Here is a 14,052-nt window from a genome sequence, read left to right as displayed (position 1 = left end):
CTTGGCGCGGACGGGCGTAGACGGCCTTACCTTTGGCGCACCTTCGGCGCAACCGCTGCGCGCAGAAGCATCTGTCATATGTGGATAGTGGGGGGGGAGGGGCGAGGGAGGGTCAGCTGGGAGGCGGGTGCGTGCTGGGGAGCCTCGCTACGAGGCACAACAAACAAAATGGCTGGGTAGGATAAACAAATAGCTAAGCAGGCGGGCAGTCCGATCTACAATGCAGTCAGCAGTACTGCAACAGTACAGCAAAACACTAGAGCAAATGCGAGCGCACAATCAATATCAAAATATTCAGCTATTCAAATTAGGCAAATGCGAGTGCACAATAATGGTAAAAAAACAACTCAGCAATTCAATTAGGCAAATGCTAGTGCACAATTTGAAGTAAACTAATCTGCAGTTCAAATTATGCAAATGCGAGCGCGCAGTTGATACTTCTGTGATCAGGTAAATGCGAAGCAGTCATACTGAGATACCGGCAGCCAGAGCGAGAGCGTGGGGGAGCGACCTCTTCTCACGAGGATAGGGAGGTCACAGAGCAATGGACACCGAGGCAGCCTGAAGGCAGTCCGTGGGAGGGAGGGTCAGCTGGGAGGCGGGTGCGTGCTGGGGAGCCTCGCTACGAGGCACAACAAACAAAATGGCCGGGTAGGATAAACAAATAGCTAACCAGGCGGGCAGTCCGATCTACAATGCAGTCAGCAGTACTGCAACAGTACAGCAAAACACTAGAGCAAATGCGAGCGCACAATCAATATAAAAATATTCAGCTATTCAAATTAGGCAAATGCGAGTGCACAATAATGGTAAAAAAACAACTCAGCAATTCAATTAGGCAAATGCTAGCGCACAATTTGAAGTAAACTAATCTGCAGTTCAAATTATGCAAATGCGAGCGCGCAGTTGATACTTCTGTGATCAGGTAAATGCGAAGCAGTCACACTGAGATACCGGCAGCCAGAGCGAGAGCGTGGGGGAGCGACCTCTTCTAACGAGGATAGGAGTTGATAACAGTAGGCAGCAGTCTACGTTTCGACCCTAGAGGTATGTAGGGTGGATCGCCCTTACAACGCGGGTCTTCATCAGGACAAACGGGTGAAGGGAGGTCGGGGACTTAAAAGGTTGGGCAAACCTCCTAGGGTTAGAAAGAAAATAGGAAACTCATTAGTCTCAAAGGTCTGTTGGAGAGTCCCTATGATAGCCGTAGCGGATAGGCCACTCGGCATTTACATTAAAAACACAAATTACACATACACTGAGGGCTGATCAGCTAATTATGAGTCATATATCCAAGAGCGCAATAGATCAACCGAGTGCGATTACCTGCCATAATAGGAAATCAGAAGGCGTCAAATGTGGCCAAAGTAGCTCCGTAGAATATCTATGTGGAAGCAAGGACTGGGTAAGAATGAGTTTATAAATATTAGAATAATGTCGGACACGCAAAAATGGCAGTGATTTACCTTATTGTCAGGAGGGAAAGGGAGGGCTGAGAAATACCGTTCAGCTACCCGGGTCTGAAAAAAGTGAAAGCGAGGGCTAGTGAATATTCCAAAGCCTTTAAAACCATTAGGATTTAAACGTGACATAGAAATCACGTGTCACACGCTTACCTATTAAACGAAAATTCGAGGTTTGTACGAGGTCCCGAAGATATCAATCATCGCGTCTCTCGTAACCAGGGAGATACATTTATAAATTATAGTTTTCCGCCGTGTTTACAGATCAGATGCCGTCGAGTAGGGCCAAACTCGTTCCGTAGTTATTCTGTGAAAGCAAGGTGACTCGTTAAGAACGGATTTATTTTGTTGGAAAGGTGTCTATCTCATTTGACAGGGCGGTATTTTACCATATGTTCCAGAGGAGAGAAGGGCTGGGGCGGATCATTCAACTGCCCCTATCTGGAAAGAAATAGGAGGACTAGTGAATATTTAAGGGGCCTTAGGAGTCAAAAGGATTATTAAATGACACAACGGTCTCGCCTAAAACGCTTACCTTTCCGACCAAATTTCGCGGCTTGTACGAGGTCTCGAGGCAATGGATTTACGCGTCTCCCGTAACCAGGAAGTCAGAGACGGGGGCCTGGTCTCGCTCTTATCTGGCTGTTTAGAAAGTGAAAAAAGACTGCCATAAGGCGTTGCCAGGTAACCAGAAGCGTCCTATTTTATGAAGCATTCAAATTGAACAAGCACTGAACACCCAAGTGTGGAACAGTTGTAGGGTGGTCGGACCGCGTATAGAGCAACAACTTGATTCTATTTGTTCATTTGTACGTGGACTCCTACCCATGGTGGTTGATCGTACGATTTTAAAGAAAAGGGGTTTAGCATATTTCCTATCTCCCAATCAAAAGGAATATACCATTGAAAGATTTGTGCCACAAGGGAGCTGAACAGAAAAAATCTGGGTGCATGAACCAGCCCACATGGTGGTTTAAACGCATGACATTAGATCCCAATTTGCGTGATGACATAGATAAGTTCTCGGTGCGTGAACCTGCCCACATGGTGGTTTAAGACGCATCACATAACATGCCATTAATTACCATTTTGGTGATAGTTTAAACAGGGTACTACAGTTGAAAAAACATAACTAAGGAGTTACCGCCCAGTAACAAACAGTATTGGGAAGGAGAAGGACTGGAAACAGAGTAGAAAAGGTTCAGAGGATAGCCAGTTGAGCAAAACTGTTTTCAGATTCATTTAGGCCATTGTGTACAGAGTCAAAAAAATCAATCCATTTAAGTTCCCTAACGTTGAGAATGGGAACTATGTTGCCACCTCTGGGGCCAAGTTTTACCTGTTCGAGTACAACCCACTTGAGGCTTTCAGGTGAATGGTTTTCCTTCGTACAATGTTCGACAAGAGGGGCCCATTGTACCTTGCACCTAACACGGCTACTGTGTTGCAGAAACCGCGACACTTGCAGTTTCAAGGCGTGTCCTTCAACTATCCAGACCAAGGAGTTCGTTCACAAGCAACAACGTATAACACTTAAATCACACACAAATTGCAACACCACGGACGTGGTGTACTGTATAATCTGTCCCTGTGATTTGATCTATGTTGGACAAACACAGCAACGTGTAAAAATGCGGTTTCCCATTCTCAACGTTAGGGAACTTAAATGGATTGATTTTTTTGACTCTGTTTTTTCAACTGTAGTACCATGTTTAAACTATCACCAAAATGATAATTAATGCCATGTTATGTGATGCGTCTTAAACCACCATGTGGGCAGGTTCATGCACCGAGTACTTATCTACGCCATCCTGTATACTGTGATCTATGTCAATGCAATGCGTCTAAACCACCATGTGGGCAGGTTCACGCACCGAGAACTTATCTATGTCATCACGCAAATTGGGATCTAATGTCATGCGTTTAAACCACCATCTGGGCTGGTTCATGCACCCAGATTTTTTCTGTTCAGCTCCCTTGTGGCACAAATCTTTAAATGGTATATTCCGCTTGATTGGGAGATAGGAAATATGCTAAACCCCTTTTCTTTAAAATCGTACGGTCAACCACCATGGGTAGGAGTCCACGTACAAATGAACAAATAGAATCAAGTTGTTGCTCTATACGCGGTCCGACCACCCTACAACTGTTCCACACTGGTGTTCAGTGCTTGTTCAATTTGAATGCTTCATAAAATAGGACGCTTCTGGTTACCTGGCAACGCCTTAAGGCAGTCTTTTTTCACTTTCTAAACAACCAGATAAGAGCGAGATCACGCCCCCCGTCTCTGACTTCCTGGTTACGGGAGACGCGTAAATCCATTGCCTCGAGACCTCGTACAAGCCGCGAAATTTGGTTGGAAAGGTAAGCGTTTTAGGCGAGACCGTCGTGTCATTTAATAATCCTTTTGACTCCTAAGGCCCCTTAAATATTCACTAGTCCTCCTATTTCTTTCCAGATACGGGCAGTTGAATGATCCGCCCCAGCCCTTCTCTCCTCTGGAACATAAAGTAAAATACTGCCCTGTCAAATGAGATAGACACCTTTCCAACAAAATAAATCCGTTCTTAACGAGTCACCTCGCTTCCACAGAATAACTACGGAACGAGTTTGGTCCTACTCGACGGCATCTGATCTGTAAAAACGGCAGACAACTATAATTTATAAATGCATCTCCCTGGTTACGAGAGACGCGATGATTGATATCTTCGGGACCTCGTACAAACCTCGAATTTTCGTTTAATAGGTAAGCGTGTGACACGTGATTTCTATGTCACGTTTAAATCCTAATGGTTTTAAAGGCTTTGGAATATTCACTAGCCCTCGCTTTCACTTTTTTCAGACACGGGTAGCTGAACGGTATTTCTCAGCCCTCTCTTTCCCTCCTGACAATAAGGTAAATCACTGCCATTTTTGCGTGTCCGACATTATTCTAATATTTATAAACTCATTCTTACCCAGTCCTTGCTTCCACATAGATATTCTACGGAGCTACTTTGGCCACATTTGACGCCTTCTGATTTCCTATTATGGCAGGTAATCGCACTCGGTTGATCTATTGCGCTCTTGGATATATGACTCATAATTAGCTGGTCAGCCCTCAGTGTATGTGTAATTTGTGTTTTTAACGTAAATGCCGAGTGGCCTATCCGCTACGGCTAGCATAGGGACTCCCCAACAGACCTTTGAGACTAATGAGTTTCCTATTTTCTTTCTAACCCTAGGAGGTTTGCCCAACCTTTTAATCCCCCGACCTCCCTTCACCCGTTTCTCCTGAGGAAGACCTGCGTTGTAAGGGCGATCCACCCTACATACCTCTAGGGTTGAAACGTAGACTGCTGCCTACTGTTATTAACTCCTATCACCAGCAGGATATATACATTACAGGCACCTCTTCAATTGATGTCCAAAGCTTTCTCTATTTTGACAACAAGTGACTAATTATCTGTCTGAGGTCTTTAGACATGATGTCAAGCTAAGAAATACGTTTATTTGGTACTGATCCGGGGCTTAGTAGCTAATTAAATAAAACAGAGGAATGGTTGCTTCTCTACCTGATATTGTTGACACTTAAGGAAATTTGCAAAAAGTGGAACATCTCCAGGAGTTTAACGTGGGCCCCACTGGGTCAGAGCAGAAAATCAGGTCGCTCAGATAGATGTAGAGGCCGATCCGAGGAGAGCTAAAAATAACTGGGTGAACCTCTTGATTTGGTATTTGCATTAACAATCCCATGATTACCCCAACGTTGCACTGAGGGTGGTAACATCAGTACAGTAATATGTATATCAGTCTGGCATCGCATATCCAGTTAGACAACTTAGCCTAGACAGGTTCTATGACTGACGGTGAAATGAGGATAAGAAAAGAAAAAAAAAAACCTTTTAGGAAATACCTTAAAATGTCTTTACCAGATTGAAAAAGTCGTATGAATCCTTCTCTGGTCTTTCTCCTTTACTGTTATACTCTACCATGGTTTTGCTGTTTGACTTTAGTTTGTTATTTAGGTTCTGAGACTAATTATTCTGTGTCCCTGTTATGGTCTGTGTAAAGAGCTCCTTTGGCCTCTGGCTAGACCCAGGATAAATAAATAGCATAAATAAATAAATAGATTTCTGTGTTTTGCATTTGTTCTGTTTCATCAATACTCTGTTGATTATGAGTTTAAAAGTACCAGAAGTGTTTCACTCCACCTGCAGACATCGTTGAACCACTACTGCGACTGCAGAGCCAGTGTTCAGGCCTGGTCGCCCCCACGCTCCTGTGCTGGTCCTGCCTTTGCCTTGCTGCCTTGCTGCCGCTTCCTGTTCGTGATCGGGCGACCCAGCCGCCGCTGAGCCGCCCGCCCGCACCAGCTTCTTCCCGCCGCTGCCTCCCTGCGGCCCCGCCCCCGCCAGCCCATTCGCCGCCTGCTCCCGCCAACCAGCTGATCCGCCCACCCGGCTCCCTACTTAAGGGGACCGCGTCCACCTGATCGGGAGCGACTGCAGAGCCTGTGTTCAGGCCTGGTCGCCCCCACGCTCCTGTGCTGCTCCTGCCTTTGCCTTGCTGCCTTGCTGCAGGTTCCTGTTCGTGATCGGGCGACCCAGCCGCCGCTGAGCCGCCCGCCCGCACCAGCTTCTTCCCGCCGCTGCCTCCCTGCGGCCCCGGCCCAGCCAGCCCATTCGCCGCCCCGCTCCCGCCAACCAGCTGATCCGCCCACCCGGCTCCCTACTTATGCTGCCCTCACGTACGCGCAGCGTTGACACGCAGCGAGCGCGCCGATTGTGTGCTGAAGGCAAGCCAGTCTGCGCCCGTCCGCGTCTGGACCTCGCCCAGCACCAGGACCCCTGGACCCCGAGAACGCCAGCCTACACGACGGACTTACGACCGTACAACCCTCAACGCACTCAACGCTGGCCGGAACCCCGCCTGCTACCGAGCCAACCCGAGACGCACCCATGGACCTTTCGCCTGCAAAGGTTGCCGATTCACCTGCCTCCGGACCTGCACCACCCCCGCCAAGTTGAGCACCAGCAGCAACCACCTGAAGTGCATCCTCCTCAACACCCGCTCCATCCACAGGCACGCCGTGGAACTCTGGGACCTGCTCGACGCAACTGCACCAGACATCGCCTTCCTCACCGAAACCTGGATGAACGCCTCCTCAGCGCCCAACATCGCCATAGCCATCCCGGACGGATACAAGATTACCCGGAAGGATCGCGTCAACCAGACGGGAGGAGGCATCGCCATCGTACACAAGAACACCATCCGCATCTCGACTAACTCCGACGACACCTTCACCGCCGCCGAACACCTCCACTTCCAGATACACACCGACCCCAAGACCACCCTCCAAGGCACCCTCATCTACAGACCCCCGGGACCACGCACACAATTCAGCGAAGACATCGCCTACTTCATCAGCCCGCACGCCCTCCCCTCCGCCGACTACATCCTCCTAGGGGACCTCAACTTCCACCTGGAGAACAACAATGACAAAAACACCACCGCCCTGCTGGACAACCTCGCCAACCTCGGACTCAAGCAACTGGTGAACACCCCCACCCACTACGCCGGCCACACGCTTGACCCCGTCTTCTCATCCAGCAAGCACGTCTCCTTCAGCCACTCCACGGACTCCACTGGACCGACCACAGCTGCGTCCACTTCAGCTTCAGTAGAACTACGACCCACCACCACCTGCAACAGGTTCCCCGCCGGTGCTGGAGCAAGATCACCGCGGAGCAGCTCACTGCCTCCCTCAGCCAGAACACTCCCACCAGCACAACGGACCCCAACGAAGCAGCCAGCAACCTCACCAAGTGGCTGACCGCCTGCGCCGATGACCTCGCACCACTAAAGAACCCTCCCAGCAGACCCGGCAGCAAGAAAACCCCTTGGTTCACCGAGGAACTCAAGGAATCCAAGAAGAACTGCCACACCCGCGAGAAAGCCTGGCGGCTCGACCAGACCACAGACAACAGGACTGCCCTCAAGCACGCCACCCACAAACACCATCAGCTGATCCATGGCACCAAGAAGTCAGCACTCAAAGAACGACTGGACAACAACGCCCACGACAGCAAGGAACTCTTCAGCATCGTCAAAGAGTTCTTCAACCCCAGCGCCGGAAACAACTACATCACTCCCTCGCAAGACCTCTGCAACTCACTCGCCTCGTTCTTCCACCGCAAGATCGCTGACATACACAACAGCTTCGACGCACAGTCCACGCACCCTACCGCCGAACCAACGCCCGCCACCACCACCCTCTGCAACTGGACCCCGATCAGCACCGAAGACACCACCCGCACGATGAACTCCATCCACTCCGGATCACCAACCGACCCCTGCCCCCACCACGTCTTCAACAAGGCCAATTCTGTCATCGCACCCCATCTCCGGGACATCATCAACTCCTCCTTCCACACCGCCACCTTCCCGGAGAGCTGGAAGCACGCCGAGCTTACCGCCCTCCTGAAGAAACCAACGGCGGACCCCACCGACCTCAAGAACTACCATCCCATCTCGCTCCTTCCTTTTCCGGCCAAAGTCATCGAGAAGACCGTCAACAGACAGCTCGCCGCCTTCCTTGAGACGAACGGTTCCCTCGACCCCTCACAGTCCGGGTTTCGGGCCAACCACAGCACCGAGACCACCCTAATCGCAGCCACGATGACATCAGAACCCTGATCGACAGCGGCCCTCGTCCTCCTGGACCTCTCTGCGGCGTTCGACACTGTCTGCCACCGCACCCTAGTGAAATGCCTCAGCAACATCGGAATCCGAGAGAAAGCACTAGAGTGGATCATCTCGTTCCTCGCCGGAAGAACCCAGAGAGTCCGCCTCCCCCCATTCAGATCCGAAGCCACCGAAGTCATCTGCGACGTACCACAAGGATCTTCACTCAGCCCAACCCTCTTCAACGTCTACATGAGCCCCCTCGCTGCCATCGCACGCTAACACAATCTCAACATCATCTCATATGCCGACGACACCCAGCTGATCCTCTCCCTCACCAACGACCCCACCACCGCCAGAGCCAGACTACACGAAGGGATGAAAGACGTTGCCGACTAGATGAAGAACAGCCGCCTTAAACTGAACTCAGACAAGATGGAAGTCCTCATCCTGGGATCATCACCCTCCGCATGGGTCGACTCCTGGTGGCCCCCGGCCCTGGGCACCGCTCCTAAGCCTATGGACCACGCACGAAACCTGAGCTTCATCCTGGACTCCTCCCTGTCGATGACCAGACAAGTCAATGCCGTCTCGTCATCGTGCTTCAACACCCTGCGCATGCTCCGCAAGATCTTCAGATGGATCCCCACTGAAACCAGAAAGACCGTCACCCAGGCACTCATCACCAGCCGATTGGACTACGGGAACACCCTCTACGCGGAAACCACAGCTAAAACTTCAAAAAAGACTCCAACGCATCCAGAACGCCTCCGCACGACTCATCCTGAACATCCCCCGACACAGCGACATCACCGGACACCTGAGAGACCTGCACTGGCTCCCCGTCAGCAAGAGAATCACGTTCAGACTCCTCACCCACGCACACAAGGCCTTCCACGACCTGGGCCCCAAGTACCTCAACGACCGCATGACCTTCTACACGCCCACCCGCCAGCTACGATCGACCAGCCACGCCCTCGCCACCGTGCCACGCTTCCGCAGAGCCACCACCGGAGGAAGATCCTTCTCCTACCTGGCAGCCAAGACTTGGAACTCCCTCCCCACCCACCTTCGGCGAACCCAGGACCATCTCTCCTTCAGGAAGCAGCTCAAGACCTGGCTGTTCGAGCAGTAACTTACCCCCTCCCCCAGCGCCTTGAGACCCTCCCGGGTGAGTAGCGCGCTATACAAATGCCGTGATTGATTGATTGATACTGTTTCATGCTTGACTTTCAATAGACTGTGGTCTGCCAGAATGAGCTCTTGAATCAGATCTTCCCTGTAATACAGATTAAATAATATTAAATACTATATCTATGTATTTAATTTAATTTCTTCCTCCTGTGCATAACTGTTCGGTTTCAGTTACTTTGATAACATATTCAACTACTGAGTAGGGTGGATATCCATGTATTCTCCAGTCAACCATCTTAAGAATGGAGGACACCTTTAAGCAAATATTTTGCCATCAAAGCACTAATTATTTTTTCAAGTTTCAAAATAATAATATCTATTTTTTCTACTTTAAAGAATCCACATAGATTAATTGTCCCATCGTAAATCAGCAGATGACAACTTCAAATGTTGGGTGCTCCAAGGATCTGGCCCCTCTCCTGTCCTGTTCAATCTCTGCGTTCACCTTTGCAGGAATTAGGGTGGTACTTACTCTTCAAGGCCTTGCATTACAACACTCAGTTATTACTCCAATGTCATCAGTCTTATATGAATTGCATTGGGTAGCTGAATGATTACGTGCTATTCAGATATGGATGACTGGCAACTTCCTAACTCTGATCGGGAGCAAAATAGAAGTATTAGTGTTCAGCTATGTGTAGTCCGACTGCCCCAGTCATAATCTGTGACAGTAGCTTCCATGAAAAAACTGGGCAGAGTGTTTCATCAAGAGCTTGTATTTCATGCTGCAATATGTCTGCATCGCAGGATTTCTTTTAACTTAACCTTTTGCACAATATGCTACATTTTTTACCTCTCAACAATGCATTACTCTGCAGTGGGGATTTATGGTTTTCATACTTGGATTATTTAAACACCATCTACTTGGAGCACCTGGCCGATGTCATGGATACAGTTTATAGACTCTGAAGTCTGTCAGTCAGGCAACTGTAGGATCTCTACCATTTTGTCCATCGAAAATTGAATATAATATAAAATTATAAATACAATATGCACAAATGAAGGCACTCTGCATAGTAGAGAGGGCTGCTATCTTACTGGAATCCTTTCTCTATCAAATGTTGTGACTCTGTTAGTTGAGGCAGATCCTCACGATTGGATGACCAATGTCTTCTCAGGATCCCATGATTTAAGTAGGCTCCATGGATGGGCGATCCTTCAGAATGCTGCGCTCTCAAATCTGGAATTCATTGCCTTTGGAGCTCTGCCACCATTCCAATTTTGACCAGTTTGGCAGGTATTTTTCTTGGTCAGTTAGCTTTTAGTGCTCTTAGCACCAAGAAGCAAAAAGAACAATTGATGGACAGAATGCAGAACAATGTCATACATTCACCCCAGTACTGAGATCTGGGCCTAAATCCATCGTTTTTTTGCACACCATGCCATTCCAGTTTGGACCCAGCCATATGCAAATCAGTCTTGACCCTGCGACTAATGAGAACAGTCCAGCCCGAACTGCCAGGCCAGGCCAGGTCCTCCCTGGACTGGAAACAAGCATCCTAGGACCGGTTTCAGGCTTTCAGCCCTCATCAGCCAGGATAGCTTGACGCCAGTGGCATGGAGAGCACGGGACTCACGTCTGAGCATACCAATCCCACTCGGGGTGACTAATGCAAAAATAACAATTGATGGACAGAATGCAGAAAAATGTTATACATTCACCCCAGTACAGAGATGTGGGCCTAAATCCAGCGTTTTTTTGCTCACCCTGCCATTCCAGTTTGGACCCAGCCATATGCAAATCAGTCTTGATCCTGTGCCCAATGGGAACAGTCCAGCCCAAACTGCCAGGCCAGGTCCTCTCTGGACTGGAAACAAGCATCCTAGGACTGGTTTCTGGCTTTTAGCCCTCATCAGCCAGGATAGCTTGACTCCAGTGGCATGGAGAGCACGGGACTCACGTCTGAGCATACCCGTCCCACTCGGGGTGACTAAGCCAAAAAGAACAATTGATGGACAGAATGCAGAACAATGTCAAACATTCACCCCAGTACAGAGATCGGGGCCTAAATCTCTGGACCCAGCCATATGCAAATCAGTCTTTGACCCTGCGCCCAATGGAAACAGTCCAGCCCAAACTGCCAGCCCAGGTCCCCCCTGGACTGGAAACAAGCATCCTAGGACCGGTGTTGGGCTTTCAGCCCTCATCAGCCAGGATAGCTTGACTATAGTGGTATGGAGAGCACAGGACTCAAACTGAGCATACCGTTGCTCATTTTGCCACTGGATTAAAGCTAGCCTGGCTGATGAAGGCTGATTAGCCAGAAACCGGTCCCAGGATGCTTGTTTCCATTCCAGGGACGACATGGCTTGGCAGTTTGGGCTGGACTGTTCCCATGAGGCACAGGGTCAAACTGATTTGCATATGGCCATGTGTGAACTGAGGTAGTAGCGTGAGCTAAAGAATGATGATGGATTAAACCCGATCAGTTGACTGGGGGTGAGTGCTTGCAATGTTCAACACTCCGTCCATCATCCCCTTTGGTTTTGCTCAGCACCAAGATGTCCTTGGTGACAGTCCAGTCTATATAAAATGTAAACAATACAAGCCTATATCCCATATAAAAAATGCTGGAAATGGAGAATGATGTCAATGAGAAAAAGGGGTGCAGTGGTTGTGGTCTCCCAACCACCCAATTATGACCAGGGTGGTTGGGCTGCCCTGGGATCACTGCAAATACCAGGGATCAGAGATCCCTGGCGGTGGCGCTGTGGTGTTCACTGCCACACTTTTCATGACAGTGGGACTGCCATGAAAAGTGTGGCAGTAAGGAAACAAGGGGGCCTTACAGGCCCAACTTATGCCTCATACCAGGTGGATGCGCAAAGGGGTGCACAAAATGTGCACCCTGTGTGCATGCAAACCAGTACCTGCACAGTATGGACTGCAGCAGTCCATGCCGTGCAGGTACTTCCATTGATGTTTCATAGGCTCTGACCTGGGAACTCCAAAGAACCGCCCACCAGGCAGGAGAAAACTCCTGATCTGGCGGGCAGTTTGTACATCAGTCGGTGGTGCGGGAGTGGGGCGGTCCGGCTCCTGCACTACCAAACTCTTAATAAGGCCCAAGTCTGAAAAGACAGAGGGGCATATTAACAAGCAATAGCGATAATTATCGCTATTGCTTGGTTAGAGACAAAAAATTTCCGCTGAGCTGCGGCGATTTTTACCGCAAATAAACCCTGGTATTACCAAGGTTTACCACAAATGCGATAAAAATCGCCGCAATGCATGAATATCGCTGAAAAGTCAGCGATATTCATGCATTACCAAGCTAATGCTCTTAGCCATGTTATCCACCTCCCATTGGATAACATGGCTAAGATCTGCTCAGGGCAGGTGTTAGCTTTTGGAGATATTCGCGCTTAGCGCGAATATTTCCAAAAGTTGGTAATAGAGATAGCGATGTTAGTGACTGTTTTCAGTCGCTAACATCTTGGCACGCCCACTTTGCATATCATTAGTGATAAATATCACTGACATGCAAAGTGGGGCCCAAGATGGTCGCTATCTCCTACTAGCTTTCGCTAACTGGTGTTAGCGACAGCTAGGTAATAGGGAGATAATTTTATCTCTGCTTTCTTGGCTTTTAAAGCCAAAAAAGCGGAGATAAACCCCCTTGATAATATGCCCCAGAGTTACCAGATCCACGTTCCCACAATAAAATATCATAGACTGCGTAATATTTATTTTGCAGGCACTTTGTGCTGTACAATGCACTGGTAAATGTTCTGGAGTTCTACCTGCCCGTACGGCTTAAATATCCACAACGCTTGTTTGAAAAACTGTCTCCTTGTTGCTTCTCCCCATTCCTGGGGTCAAGTGTGCATTTTGTCTTCCACTAATTCTAATAGTGAAATAAGGACATTTAAATGAAAGAAACAGGAGCAATTATTTGCGGTGTGGTCTTCGAACTGTTCAATACAAGAACGCATCTCACCATTGTATAGTTTAAAAAATATTGAATGAGCATTATAGGTTCAAAATAAATACTTGCAATTAATTACAATAACAGTAATGAAATTATAGTGTTAACAGGCCCTGGAAGTACACATGGAAACGTTTTGGATTGTTATGGGGTCCTGATGTTGCAGCTGGCTATAGCACATACAGGTTGCTATAAAAGATCCCTGGCTGCAATCAATATGCATATCAAAGGGGCATTTACTTCCCTTTACGTGCTCTAGAGGAGTGACGAAGTGAATGTTATGCATAGAAAATTTGCTAGAAAACTGTTATTGGTGACAGCAATGTCATGACACTTCTCCAGTGTGTATTGTTTTAATTGTGATCGGCAGTGACCCTGCGTGATTCATTTTGAGCCTTATACTCTCATCTTGTGTGTGCATCAATATTAATACTTCTAAAAATAATATATTAATAATTACACCAATAACACCAACAATAAAAACTATAATGACAATAGAAGTAGCATTTCTATTAATAGAAGTTTTACATAATTGTTGGAGTTCAAAATTGCAATAATATTTATGAAAACATGTTGAATTTCTGAATTGCTATCCATTTTAGCATCTTGCCTCAGCGGCTGAAATATGAAATACTTACCATCAAAATTGGGTCTGAGGTACTTGTTGTAACCTTTTGTGAGGTTCTGAAATCCTGGCAGTGCATCAGAGCCATCCCCACTGGCGAATGTATTCCTGAAGATAAGGGCATATGTTAAAATGATGGCTTTGTCATTTGCATATCACGGAGTAGATATTTGAT

At 48.2% G+C, this 14,052-nt stretch overlaps 1 protein-coding gene across 4 annotated transcripts in view; it reads right to left on the bottom strand.

Annotated features, from left to right (window-relative positions):
- Window positions 1-14,052, bottom strand: part of GABRP (gamma-aminobutyric acid type A receptor subunit pi) — a 112,659-nt gene that overhangs the window by 79,851 nt on the left and 18,756 nt on the right. For all 4 annotated transcript variants that reach the window (XM_086931433.1, XM_086931432.1, XM_086931431.1 and 1 more), the window contains exon 3: window positions 13,891-13,985. In XM_086931433.1, the coding sequence (XP_086787559.1) occupies window positions 13,891-13,985 (95 nt within the window). The remainder of the gene's footprint in view (window positions 1-13,890; window positions 13,986-14,052) is intronic.

Source organism: Lissotriton vulgaris, chromosome 7 (assembly GCF_964263255.1).
Source record: "Lissotriton vulgaris chromosome 7, aLisVul1.2, whole genome shotgun sequence".
NCBI lineage: Eukaryota > Metazoa > Chordata > Amphibia > Caudata > Salamandridae > Lissotriton > Lissotriton vulgaris.
The sequence above is the reverse complement of the archived record's forward strand: the minus strand, read 5'-3'. Positions and strand labels throughout refer to the sequence as shown.